Below are 14566 nucleotides of genomic sequence, written 5' to 3' on the forward strand. Positions count from 1 at the left end.
AGTCTGCGAGGTGGTCTAGGAACAGGCTGGAGGGACCAGGGGGCCGGTAAGTAACTGCGATACGCAGGGGCAGTGGGCGGAAGAGTCGCAGGGTGTGGACTTCGAATGACTGGAAGGTAAGCGAGGGAACTGAGGGAATGACCTTGAAAGTACAGTTAGGCGAGAGGATGACGCCTACTCCTCCACCGCGCCTATCGTCCGATCTGGGGGTGTGGGAAAACTGCAGGCTATCATTGGACAATGCAGCAGGGGAGGTAGAATCGGACCACTGTATCCAGGTTTCGGTGAGGGCGAGCAGGTTAAAGTATTGTTTCGACTGTTTCCTTTGGCAGCGATCAGTAAACAACTAGAATGCAGAGGAATCAATAGCTGCAATATCTGGAGAACGGAGCATTTTGGAAAATAACCATCTTCTGCGTGAGTGCAATGTTTTACGACTTCAACCACATTGAAATAGGAATAGTAGAATTTAATTGGATATTGATATATGCATAAAAAGGCAAAAATGCAATACCCGATAAACTGCAAAGCAGGCACAATCGCTGCAAAGCAGACACAATCGCCATAGGCATGATCACCGTAGGGCAGGCGCAACTGCCATAAACCCCAAAGGTATGCAGTCAGCCAGACTATGATATGGAGGAGCAATTTGTTCAATGCAGACTAATATGCAGTCACCCACTCAACCCAGCCCAGATTGGGGAGGAGCGACTGCATACAAACATAGCCTGCACATGTGAATGATGCCAAAGATGGATGATGCGCCACCATACAAGATATCAACTCTCACTGATGTAACAGCGGGTTGCCCTGTATCTCCAAAGTGGGCCACACTGGCTGACATCTTGGGCTCCCCCCAAAACTCTAGCAAACTGCATACAAAAAATACTGATGCATACTAATAAATACGGGTGTTAGTACTGCATTTTGGCCAAAACGCATAGGCTGACGGGCCACGTCGAGGCCACCACGCGTCCGTCAGTACCTACGCTAACTCACTATAAATGACATAAAATCACAGAGGTGAGGAAAACAAGAAAGACATTATTCACTGAAAAAGCCAAAAATGCAATACCTGATAAACTGCAAAGCTTAGCGTAGCTACTGACGGACGCGTGGTGGCCTCGACGTGGCCCGTCAGCCTATGTCCACAGAAAAGCACCAGGAGACTGGCATTGGAGCATGATAAAAGCCAACCAACTGTCATGAGGCTCCTCAAGGTACACAAGAGGCACCCATACAAACTGCAGCTGCAAGAGAAGCTGTTTGACGATAACAAGATGAAGGATCCTTACAACATTTGCTTGACTCAACTAGTTCTCAGACAACGAGTTCTTGGTTTGTTCTGGACACAACCAGTTTCCCTGAACTTCTGAATCAGTCTCCTGATAAGCCTTGGCCATCTCGCATGAACTTCTGTTACTGACCATCTCAATTCTCTCCTGGATTGTTAACAGCATCTTCTGGTACCTGAAAAAATGTGATTAGTGTTCTCCTTACCACATAATTCAACAATTAACACTCAACATGACATCATCCATAACTTGAAAGTGGTTTCAGGTATTGAAAAAATAACTACACCTATCATTATCTGTTGAAATTTGTGTCTTGAATCATGTATCCATTGAAGTTTCTTAGGCTGATTCAAAGATGGCTATCGCCAAGATGGCCAAAACGCACCATTATAGTGCCAAAAAAGTACCCCACCCATTTAAGTGTTCTATAAAGTTTCCTACTTGTATCTCTTTTTGTTCAGAAGATATTCCGGGTGGCCATGGTCTTGATTAGTGCCTTTAATGCCTCTTGATCAGTGTGGTTGCTATTGGATGTATCCACACTACGTACACATTGATGGCATATGCTGTTAGAGATACCTTATATCAGGGGTGTCAAACTCATTTTCACCGAGGACCACATCAGACTTATGGTGACCTTCAAAGGGCCGATTGTAAGACAGTATAGTAAGGGCCCGTTCACACAAGAGTATTTTTGTACATAATATGCAGTGAATGGAAGCCATTGATTTCAATGAGTTCATTCACATGATGTATATTTTCACATAGCATGACCTATTTTGTTGCATACTACGCACCCCAATAGGCCATTGAAGTGCATGGGCCACGCAAATACGTGGTGAATGTGCAGGAAACCTGTGTATTCACTGCATATTTGCCCACCATTTCAGTGGGCCCATCTGCGTTCATTTTTGCGTGCTCAAATATGCAGGCATAAGCGATTTTCGATTCCGCAAATACGCAGCGTATTGGTGCGACCGAAATACAAATACGCCTATGTGAACGAGCCCTAATAGTGACCCCTATAGTGGTCGCAATAGTAATAGCGACCCCCACAGTGGCCCCAGTAGTAACAGGGTACCCCACAGTTGCCCCAGTAGTCATAGCAACACCCACAGTAATAATATTAGCCCCTTTAGTAGTAATAACCCCACAGGAATATTATTCAACTCAGCAATTTTAACCCCCCTCAGTAATAATACCTGCCAGTAATGATAGTTCGCCCCTCAGTAATGATAGTTCGCCCCTCAGTAATGATAGTTCGCCCCTCAGTAATGATAGTTCGCCCCTCAGTAATGATAGTTCGCCCCTCAGTAATGATAGTTCGCCCCTCAGTAATGATAGTTCGCCCCTCAGTAATGATAGTTCGCCCCTCAGTAATGATAGTTCCCCCCTCAGTAATGATAGTTCCCCCCTCAGTAATGATAGTTCCCCCCCCTCAGTAATGATAGTTCCCCCCCCTCAGTAATGATAGTCCCCCCCCCTCAGTAATGATAGTTCGCCCCTCAGTAATGATAGTTCGCCCCTCAGTAATGATAGTTCGCCCCTCAGTAATGATAGTTCGCCCCTCAGTAATGATAGTTCGCCCCTCAGTAATGATAGTTCCCCCCTCAGTAATAATAGTCCCCCCCTAACCCATAAACTTACCTCCTCCTTGCTGTCAGCGCCGCGCCCCCTCTGCTCGTGCTGAGCCCGAATGCACACTGACGTCAGTGTGTAGCTCGGAACGCTTCCTCCCTGAGTCCTCTTCTGCAGAACTGAAGAGCAGGGGACTCGGGGAGGAAGATGCCGGCTGCACACTGACATCAGAGTGTGCGCCGGGATCAGCGGCACTAGCAGCGTGATTACCAGCAGGGAGCTGCGGCACCCCAGCTGGTAATCACTACAGTGGTGAGCGGCGTCAGCATGCCGCGGGCCACATAACATGAGGCAGTGGGCCGGATTCGGCCCGCGGGCCTTGTGTTTGACACATGTTCCTTATATCTCTATACTTGGACAACCCATTCAAGTACTTTTTATCTGAAAGTGTCCATTTTCGTGATCTATCAAGGCTGGTGCAAGTAGCATTTTTGCATAGGGTTTAACCTTTTCCAATCCACTGTCTGACGTCTAAAGACATTATGATTTAAGGCTGTACAGCGCTAATGTTGGAAGACGTCCGTCGGGGTTCTCTTACTGTATATTGCCAGCCTCTCTGCTGTCGGAGTCTATCCAATGTGTCACCTCATGCAGCACTGGCTTTAGCCAGCATATAGCGCCGTTGTATAACAGCAGAAAAAGAGTAAGCCCCCTAGGAAAACCAGGATACAAATTGGATTGGAAAGGGTTAATTATCCATTTTGCTCAGTTTGTCTTCTGCAGCTTCTACATATCATTGTATATAAAAATCTGCAATCTAAAGCTGGCCATAGGCATTAGAAAGAAGTACGTTACTAACTGAACAGCCACTGAACAAATGATTACCTGGTGAACATTCATCACACAGATGCAGCCATACACAGTTTAGTCCATATTGGCCATCACAGTTGTTCAAACTAGCCATACATGTTCAATGATGCTGGGGGATGGACACATGATCTTTGTGGGAATGATCTTTCCAGAAGATGACCGTCTATCGTCCGTCAGATGAACGATCATTTGAAATTTAGGGTAATGTGTATGGGCACCTTAGGCCTCCTATCTCCTATTGAAACTAATGTTGCATTTACACCACAAAGATGTTCGCTCAAAAGATGGCTTTTGAGCGATCATTTTGCATAAACTACTACATGGTACTAATGCCTATTAATACCAAGTAGTAGCGTGTGAGTCGCCTGGAGCTGTAATCAGAGAACACCTCACCCGCTGTTCCCTGATTACTTTTTTGCTTTGTTCTGCCCTGGGGCTGATAGCTGAGACAAAGCAATGAGCTGTTATTAGCTCTCCCCCAGCAGAGCACAGCGTGTGGTCCTGCTTATCAGCTGTTCTGCCAAACTATGGTTTTCAGGCAGAAATGATATTCATCGTTCGGCTGAACAGTGAAAGATGGGCACCTTTACATACGATTATTGCTCAAAAGATGGCTTTTGAGTACATTTTGAGCGATAATCATTGTGTCTAAATGGGCCTTTAGACTGCAGTGTCTTAATCGAACCCTATTGGAAAAATGATTGCTAGCCCAAAATACATGTATTTTGGGGGGGGGAATTGTTACCAAAGGTGTCCATAGCCTTTGATGGTTTTAAATTTGAAAAAATAAAACACTTAAACCAGTAGGATAGACAAAGTAACAGTGTTATAAGAGTTTGTCTAGTTTTCTATTAAATATACAGTAGGGGTCAAAAGTTTGGTGAAATAGAATATAATTGAAGATGTTTTCATTTGTTTTCACTTTTACACATTTTAGAATAATAGTAGTCATTGGCACTGAGTAATAAAAGGAAGTAATACTAATTTAAATACAGTGTCTTAAAAAGTCAATACAATTCAAAACTACCTTAGATTTTTCAAAGTAGCAACTAAAATCATGAAGTATCCAACCAAGTATATTTTTCTTTCACTCTAGTTCAAATTGTTCCAAATTATTTTTCTGTTGGATTTAGGTAAGAGAACTATGGAAACCATTTCATCTGATACAGCACTCCATCACTCTCCTTATTTGTCACTTAACCACTCCACATTTGGGATAGATTGGGTCTTTGGTCTTTGTCCTGTTGAAAAACAACTGGTGGCCCAACTTAGTGCAAGCTGGATAGAATGACTTGTTGTATACGATCCAGATGGTAACGCTCCCAAGGTTCCTTTACCTATGCCAAGCCTTCCCTATCAGACTAAACAGACACTACCTATTACACATACGTTCCCTAATCACCAAATTTGTCTGGAGAGGCCGCAGGCCCAGATTAAAATATAATACGCTAGTCAGAGCAAAGGATAATGGGGGCCTTAGCCTCCCGGATTTCTCCCTATATTATAAGGCCAACATAGCGAAATGTGTTCTTAATCTCCTCAAACACGGTGAGTCCAAACTATGGGTTGAGCTGGAAACCGATTTGGAGCCAGAGGTAATGCAGAGGGTATTTTGGATACCGGGAAGCCTACTTAAGCACCCCCCCCCCCCAGACTGTCCCCCCTCCTGAGGCAATTGACAGAGGCATGGTCGAGCTTCGCCGGGCGGAACGAGATAGTCACAACCCCGGGGCCCCTCACCCCAATCCTGGCCAACCCTCAATTTAAGGCCCTGGAACAAAATAGAACCCTGATACTAACCCCTGAGATACGATCGCCACGGGTGAGGGATGTATTAAACCAATCGGGGATCAAACCCTTGGCAGAGTTTTTCACGGGGACACGGACACCGCCGGGAGCGTGGATGGTGTATCTGCAGTTGAGGAGCTCGCTGGACTCCCTGACACCCGGGACGTAAAGAAAACCCTCACTCCTTTTGAGAAACTATGCATGTCACCTGAATCTCCTGGGCACATAATTTCTTTGATTTACAGGATATTGCTGGAGCGTGAGATGGGGGACGAACCCCCCGGGGTATGTAAGAACCTGGGAGAATGAGTTAGGGAAAAGTCTTTCTGCGGACCAATGGAAGAGGTCCTTTATCTTAACCCATAAGGGTACAGTTCATTCCAGGCTTCACAAACTAAATTTCAAGGTCCTGTCTCATTGGTATACGACTCCGGAAAAGATACATAGAATGTTTCCCCAGGCCTCCATTCTGTGCTGGAGATGTTCCAATAGTAGAGGCAACATGATACATATATGGTGGGATTGCCCTCCGGTGGCGACACTGTGGAGAGATGTGGAGTCGCTATACAACAAACTATGTGGGGCAGATATAGTGCTCACGCCCGAGACGGCCTTGCTATCCATGTATCAGGGGCCTATAGCCCGTGTGAGAAAAGACCTGCTGGGATTCTTTATACTGGCAGTAAGGCAAATTATCCCAAGGTTTTGGCGGACCTCCTTGGGCCACACCAAAATCCATTGGGTCGAGGCAATTAACATGTTGGCCAGATTCGAGGAGATGAGGGCAGAGGAGGAGACCACGGTGGTGGGGTATTATGCGACATGGAGGCCCTGGTTAGACTTTAGGTCATCTCCCGGAATGGGAGAGTGGATTGAGAGATCACAGGTGTGACATAAACAGGTGACACACCAACAGCGCAGTCCAGAAAGACTGGGAAGCGACGCTGGCCCGCTAGTGCGGAGCGGAGGAGACGTGCTCTTACTGAGACCCAACCCCCTTCCAGGAGACGCAAAGCACGACGATTGACACATGAAGACAGAAGCGCATAGCGATGCCATAACCCCAACCTCTGGACTCCTCCCCACCCCTATCCCCTTCTAATCCCCCGCTACGCTCCTAGGAGCACCATGTTTAGTTATACCTTCTTCTGTCCTTTTGTTTGTTTACTTCCCACACCCCCCTGGGCCCCCTCCTCGAGGGGAAAGGGGGACTCTTTCTTAAGATAAATGGTGAACAGAGAGAATCCTACAGTAGGCTCCATGGTGGAGAGGAGGAGGAGCCGGTAAGCAGATGCGTCATAAAGTTTAGATTTATCCTAATTGCACTAAAATTGAAAAGCATCTTGAAATGTACGTTGTTTTTCTCTCTGTGCCAATAAAAACCTTTTTGAACTAGAATGACTTGTTGTGGCAGAATGCTTGTGGTCCCATGCTGGCTCGGTGTGCCTTTACAGGGTTTTCCAAAACTATTGATGACCTATACTACTACGGTATTATTGTATCTTGATGCCACCGAAAGCTAGGGCTTTGACAGGACTTCCATGGAGGAACACCTTGGTCACACCCCTAGCTCCTGATTGGCTCAATTCGGCAAGATTCTGGAAGGTCCTAGCACTTAGGGTTTACGGTTACTTTTCCAGTTGGGCATAAACCGCCAGGTCTGTCCGCTGACGTGCCGAACGCCGGGTCTCTTCTCTGGCTTCTCCCCCCACAGCATCAGGAGCCGGGCAGCTGACAGCGGGGCAGGAGGTCAGAGACTACAGCCAGCGGGGACAGTCAGAGCGCAGGTGGTAAAGGGGACCGCAGGTGCCACAGGCCGACAGCAGGGCAGGAGATGAGACACTACCATTGCAGAGACAATAGCCAGCGGGGACTGTGAGAGCGCGGGCGGTAAAGGGGACCGCAGTTGCGAGAGTAGTGACAGCAGGGCCGCAAAGGGGATATGGTAAGGGGAGCTAGCCGTGGCAGCAGGACAATCACCACAGGAAACCGCATTGCTCAATGGCAGGACCTGTGAGGCTGAGGAAGGGGAGGCAGCCATCCAGCCAATCAGGAACGGGGTGTCACCGGCCTGTCAAGCACCCACAATCTTGGCTCCACCCCTACTTTATGATGGCGTCAAGATATAATAATACCCCATATCACTATTGGATGGTAGCATTTTCCTCTAGGACTAAAAATGTGGTGCAGAATTCCAAAGTTCCAATGTTGTAGGCTCCATCAGTAGATACAAAGATTGGACGGCACACGTAAGTTGAAATACCGAAGTCTTCTAAGGATTTATTAGAACACAACAGATAAATGCAGTGATTCAATACAAGAATGCAATGTTTTGGACAAAGCGCTTTATCAAATGGCAAGAGCTGAAGTCAGGTGACCTTTGGTTACTGCTTCCTGTTTGATAAAGGGCTTTAACAAAAGTGTTGCATCACTGCATTCATCTGAGTGTTCTACTGTAATAAATCCTTGAAGGTTTGGATATTTCAGCTTATGTATGTGCCTGCCAATCCTCGTATGTGTCTATCTTCAGGATAGGTCAGTAGTTGATCGGTGGAGATCCGCCGCCTGAGATACCTGCCGATCAGCTGATTAAAGAGACTGCAACGCTTGGATGAGCACTGCAGCCTTTTCTCAGGCATGAGATGTCATGTTCAACTGTCACATGACCTGAGAGCAGCTCCGTACTATTCAAGTGAATGGGATTTAGCTGCAATATCAGGCTCAGCCGCTATACAATGTACAGTGCTATGTCTGCCATGGACTGAAGTCCTAGCCGTGCCACTGTCACTTCAGTCAGCTGATCGCAGGGGATCCCGAGTGGAAGATCTTTGCCAAACAACTATTGATGACCTATCCTGAGGCTAGGCCATCAATGGTGTAGTCCTGGGAAACCTTCTTAATTCTGTATAAATTGCTAACAGTGTCACCAGCAAAGCACCATCACACCACCTGTTCAAGCTTCACAGTGGGAACACATCCAGACATCATCCATTCACCTTCTCAGCAACTAAAAAGAACACAGAGGTTAGAGCCATAAATCTGAAATTTGGACTCATCAGTAGAGATGAGCGAGTATACTCGCTAAAGGCAATTGCTCGAGCGAGCATTGCCTTTAGCGAGAACCTGCTCGCTCGAGACAAAAGGTTCGGGTGCCGGCGGCGGGCAGGGAGCTGCGGGGGAGAGCGGGGCGGAACGGAGGGGAGATCCCGCTCCCTCCTGCTGTCTGCCGCTACTCACCGCTCCCCCGCGCCGGCACCCGAACCTTTCATCTCGAGCGGGCAGGTACTCGCTAAAGGCAATGCTCGCTCGAGCAATTGCCTTTAGCGAGTATACTCGCTCATCTCTACTCATCAGACCAAGCAACGGATTTTAAATGGTTCAATTTTGTGTTCTTCTTGGCCCAAGAAAATCCATTCCTCTTATTTTTCTCCCTTTAGTAGTGATTTCTTTCAGCAATTCTACCATGGAGGCCTGATTGACGCAGTCTCCATCCTATTTGATGTTGGAATTTGTCGGATGCTTGATCTAATTGAAGCATTCAATTGCACTACAATCTGAGAGGCTGTTAACTTATGATTTCCAAGGCTTGCAAATTGAGTATACTTGTCCTCTGCAGTAGATGTAACTCATGGTCTACCTTTCCTTTGGCGATTCTCACTAGCACCTCTTTCATTATAGTTCTTAAAGGTTTTTGCCATGTACATAAAGAAACTTTCAAAGTTCCTACATTACCAACCTAGGCCTCTACAATGTGGATGGACCTGTCCACTTCTGGCTACGTCAACATTGTCAGTGACCCTGAGGATAGGCCATCAATAGTTCAGTTATGAAAAAAAACCTTTTTATATAAAAATGTCTCTGAATCAACAGCAATGAACATTTAGGAGCCCGCAGTGCAATCCGACTCTGCCCACAGCCGAGGACCCTGCTTATGGGTCTTCTTTTTACTGTACTGCGGATGTGTGCAGAAGCACTGGTGCACATGCGCAGTAGAGGGGTTTTTTTTGGGGGGGGGGGGGTTTCACTGTGGAAGCCATTGTGCGGGAACTGCACTGAAATGGAGGATGCTGCAATTTTGATTTCCGCACCCAAAGGTTCGCGAATCAAATCTGCATGCTTTAATTCAGTTGCAGACGTCCAAGTTTCCCTACGGGCGGCTTGATCTGCGGATCATCCGCAATTCAAATTTGCATGTGGACATTGGGCCTTAGTCAGGTGTGTCCAAACATTTGACTGATATAGTGTATTTACTCCTTTTTTATGCAAACAAATGCATTCATTCAACAAATGCGTTTATCTCTACCAAAATGTATTATGTTCATAACAATAATATATTACATATGCAGGCCACATGAAATATTTAACCTATATTGTATTCCTCCGCAGGAATGAATGCAGCCGTACGAGCGGTGGTGAGAGTGGGAATTTACACGGGTGCCAAAGTCTACTTTGTACATGAGGTGTGTAACTCTACTTCCATACTAATTTACTGCCTAGAAGAAAAGTTTATATAAGTTTTGCTCCATATGATTTGCTGGTATGATTGCATTGAATCATCATTTAAAATTGGTCATCATTATAGGGTTACCAAGGAATGGTTGATGGAGGTGACAACATTCGAGAAGCCACTTGGGAAAGTGTCTCAATGATGTTGCAGTTGGTAAGTGTAATGAACTACGTCATGATTATCTTCAAATTCCGTCTTATTTACCTAGAACACGCCAAGTGCAGATACAGTCTACACATTTGATGACAAGTAATATGCAGGTATTTACAGCAAAATTGGAAAGGTTAAATTATGAGGTCCAGCATCAATCCTGACTTTCACTTTTCTTATTATGTCTGTTCGATGCCTCAACTTTCCAGCTGTTGCCTTGAAACCGTACTGCTTGCTTATTAGTCTACTTTATCAGCAGCTAAATAAATCTTGCTGGTACCATCATGAGGATGAGAGCAGAACATTGTCCTAATCTTGGCATTGTCCTTGCCAAGATTACCAGACATATAATGGACCTATGATATAGAGGAGCAAGTGCTTAGTTGACAAGTGCAGCATAATATATTCTTCAAGGATTCAGCCTGTGAAAATATATTGTGCAAGAAACAATAGGGATTTTTTTGTAATGTTCAGATTATATAGTAATTATTGTGTTATAATCTGTTGCCCCAAATGCTAACACCCATAGGATTAGTGGTGATGATGATCTGTTCATTTCAGGCCGACTTTTGGTCACTTTATGGATCATCGCTCTCCATGCTTTCCTATCTTTGATCTCTTCTTTCAGTTCTTCCATGTTTGTATCCTCCTTGATTGCATCCAGCCGGCGTGTTCTTTGGCGGCCTCTTCTTCGCGACCCACTAACTGTGCCGAGCATCAATGTTGTTTCCAAAGAATTGGCTCGCATGATATGCCCAAAGCAATAGAGCCGCTGTTTGGTGATTTTGCCCTCTAGCGATATTTTTGGTTTGATGCACTCTGGGACCATCTTGTTGGTGACCATTGCTGACCATGGCATATACAGCATTCTTCTACAGCACCATTGATCGAAAGCCTCAATTTTCCTTCCGTCTACCTTCTTGAGTGTCCAGCTTTTGCATGCATATATGGAAATCTGAAACCCGATTGCATTTATCATTTGGACCTTTGTAGTGATGCTAATATCTTTGCTCTACCATTCCTTGCATTTCACTGCAGCCAAGTGTAATTCTTTGTTTGATTTCTGGCTCTGATTCTCCATTGCTGTCAATCTTGGATCCGAGGAAAAGAAAATCTTTTATTGCTTCAATTTAATCATTGTTGATTTTTTACGTGGACTGTACTATTACTTGCTGTCGTCATTACCTTGGTTTTCTCTATGTTGAGGCATAGCCCCATGCGCTCACTTTCTTCTTTAACTCTTCAGATGCGATATTGCAGATTCTTTTCACTTTCCGCCAGCAATGTTGTATCATCGGCATATCGAAGGTTGTTCATGTTTTCTAATTCCATGAGTGTTGTGTCCATAGTCCACCATTTTAGTCTACCGCTAACCATGAGGCCCCCATGTTATGTCATATGACCATCTCAGTAGGCAACTGGTGAATCGTAATGAGCAATATCTGTTTAGTCCGGTGGTCATCCATAACTAACATAACTAGAACTCTATCCATTTCTGAAATTTTCATTGAACTTGATTGTTGATGGTTTATAAAGCATATCACTAAGATTTTTTTCCCCCTTCTTATTGATGTAGTCAATTCTCACTTTCCATTAAAATCTAAGGAGATGACATTTGCTTAACCAGAAATCTTTAAATAACTTTCACAGTTGTTTGTGAGAACTTTGCCCTATTAGAAAAAGGGGCATTGTGACAACTTGACATTTCTTTTGGGGTATCCTTTTCCAGGACAGGATACTTCAGTCTGTATGTCTTCTGAAGCCGCAGTCAATGTCAAAGACAAAAATAACCTGCCATTTTGGTGCCAGATGAGGTCAAAGTTCTAAGTGGAGTCTAGTTTCAAATGCCATACATAAATAGACGCGATACCTTTGACCTTTGCAATTAACACTGTGAGCGTACATAACTGGAGAGACAGATCCTGTATGATGAAGCAAAAAGGGCCGTTTGCTGTGCAAATGCCATATGTGTAAAACGTTGCATCTGCTTTGATGCCTTTTCTTAGAGATTGTGCATTATAAATGTACCATGTTGTGATCTATGACTTGTACAAGAGTTGTCTCTTCCGGGAGATATTTTATGTATCTGCTTGTAATAACTATAGTCATGTCTGAGTAACACGGGCCATAGATGTGAAGGTCATTCTGCAGTTCAGTTTACAAGGACACAGATCTCTTAATTTGATGTACAAGACCTTTTACAAGGGCAGATAATCAGAAACGAATATTCGTTCTTTCATCTAATCAGCTGCTCCTGTGAATGTGCCAATGATCATCTGACAAAATGAGCCAATATTGTTAGCAGGATCTATCGTCACTAGAGATGAGCGAACGTACTCGTTTAGGGCGATTTCACAATCGAGTACCGCTTTTTTCGAGTAACTGACTACTCGGGCGAAAAGATTCAGGGGGCGCCGGGGGTGAGCGGGGGGTTGCAGAGGGGAGAGAGAGAGAGCTCCCCCCTGTTACCCACTGCTCCATCCCGGCACCCCCCGAATCTTTTCGTCCGAGTAGTCAGTTACTCGAAAAAAGTGGTGCTCGATTGCGAAATCGCCCTAAACGAGTACGTTCGCTCATCTCTAATCGTCACTTAAAACACTGTTAATTGCTTCGTGTAAATGGAGCTGAACTACTTAAACGTCATTTGCGGGTTTTTTTTCTGGCAGAGAATCTGCCAGTGTAACGGTACGATCACACGGGACGGAAATGCTGTGGAATTTCTGCAGTGGAAAGTTCCGCTTCCAAAACCGAGGGAAAATCCGCACCATCGGAGCAGAATTTGACTCAAAATCAGCTACATATCCACAATTAATTTCAGAAGATACGGTACACCTCCTCACCTCGGAAGTCTTCGCACTGTCAGCACGCCCCAGCGGCCTGTAATGTGCGCTGCTGGTCAGGTGATGGCTCTTCCGGAACACCTGATCAGCAGCGCGGCTCTCACTACAGGCGGGTGGGTGCTGGAATGCTTTGACAGCGTAAAGAGTTCAGAGGTGAGGAGGTTGGCCGTATCTTATGAAATCAGCTGCGGAAACACAACTGATTTAGAGTCAAAATCCGCACCGTTGGTGTGGATTGTGGCTCTATTTTAGATACGGAAATGCTTGGAATTTCCCGCTGCGGAAATTTCTCAACATTTCCGTCCCATGGGAACGTACCCAAAAAGTGCTTCTAGTCGGTAGAATGTGGGTGTTTTAAATGGTAGGACTATTTGGTTTTTAGGGAAAAAAAAGAATTCCCCAGAGGCAGCCATATTAGAGACCTACACTTCTTTCCTGGTGTGTCTGTATAGTCAGTATAACAGGATGTGTGTGCTTTATGGCAACTGCAATGAGTGCAAATTAATTGACAGAGAAATGTCATTGACTGCTCAAGTCCCCAGGAAATGATGGCCGGTCACCTCCCTCAGAGACCAGGAGGTTACAGGGAACCTGCATACAGATTCTTATATACTGTATGTGGATAGTTTTTGAGCTAGTCATACATTTTGGATAGGTATCTCACCCCTCCCCTTAAACCCTTTCCAATCCACTGTCTGACGTCTTCCTACATTCTGATTTGAAGCTTGTACAGCTCCAATGTCAGAAGACGTCCGACAGGGTATTCTTACCATCTATTGCCAGCCACTCCGCTGTCAGAGCCTCTCTGGCGCACACACTGGCTTTAGACAACAGATGGCACCGTTGTAGAACAGCATAAAGAGAAAGCCTTTTAGGAAACCCTGAATTCAAAATTGGATTGGAAAGGGTTAAGTAAGTTTAAGGCTGCAAATTATGCATCGTTTAGAAAAAAAATAGGGTTTCAAATACAGGGACCCCCATTAATCTTAAATTCAGAAAAATAAAGTATAGCTGTTTGTAGTACGCCCCATTAAGGTGAATGGAGTTAAGCTGATATACCACATACGACCCATTGACAGGGGTGAGGCTCATTTTGGTAGAAAGCAGACACGTTTTTCTAATCTTGGACAAATCCTTTAATTATAAAGTTTGATGGTAAGCAGATCTTTAGCTTTGTATTGTAATTGGATAGGGGAAACTCCTTAGCCCTGTTTAGTTGTACAACATTGAAGGGTTTTAGCAAAGTTGTAGTTATCACAAGCAAAAGTTGAAGGGAAATCTAGTTTTTAACATGTAATGAATTGCCAAAAGACCTCTCTTGTGCAAGCGTCGTTATCACTGACGGCTACAACTTGTGCCGGCCTGGCATTTAAATGATGATACCTGAGGGTTGGGTCATCCTGGGACGGTATTGGATGTTGCCTATATTGGACTGATCAATCACTAAGATTCCATCTGCTGTATTTCTAAGCTGTCGTTGAATATGTCAGCTAGTGCCTAGTGATACCATTGTATCGTGAAATGTTAGGTTGTTTTAT

General features: G+C 44.9%; 1 protein-coding gene across 2 annotated transcripts in view; it reads left to right on the forward strand.

Moving 5' to 3' along the window:
* LOC136584747 (ATP-dependent 6-phosphofructokinase, muscle type) overlaps positions 1–14566 on the forward strand; it is a 64019-nt gene that overhangs the window by 11964 nt on the left and 37489 nt on the right. For both annotated transcript variants that reach the window (XM_066584338.1, XM_066584337.1), the window contains 2 exons: positions 9918–9991; positions 10114–10191. In XM_066584338.1, coding sequence (XP_066440435.1) covers positions 9918–9991; positions 10114–10191 — 152 coding nt within the window. The remainder of the gene's footprint in view (positions 1–9917; positions 9992–10113; positions 10192–14566) is intronic.

The sequence above is a fragment of the Eleutherodactylus coqui genome, chromosome 1 (assembly GCF_035609145.1).
Source record: "Eleutherodactylus coqui strain aEleCoq1 chromosome 1, aEleCoq1.hap1, whole genome shotgun sequence".
Classification (NCBI taxonomy): domain Eukaryota; kingdom Metazoa; phylum Chordata; class Amphibia; order Anura; family Eleutherodactylidae; genus Eleutherodactylus; species Eleutherodactylus coqui.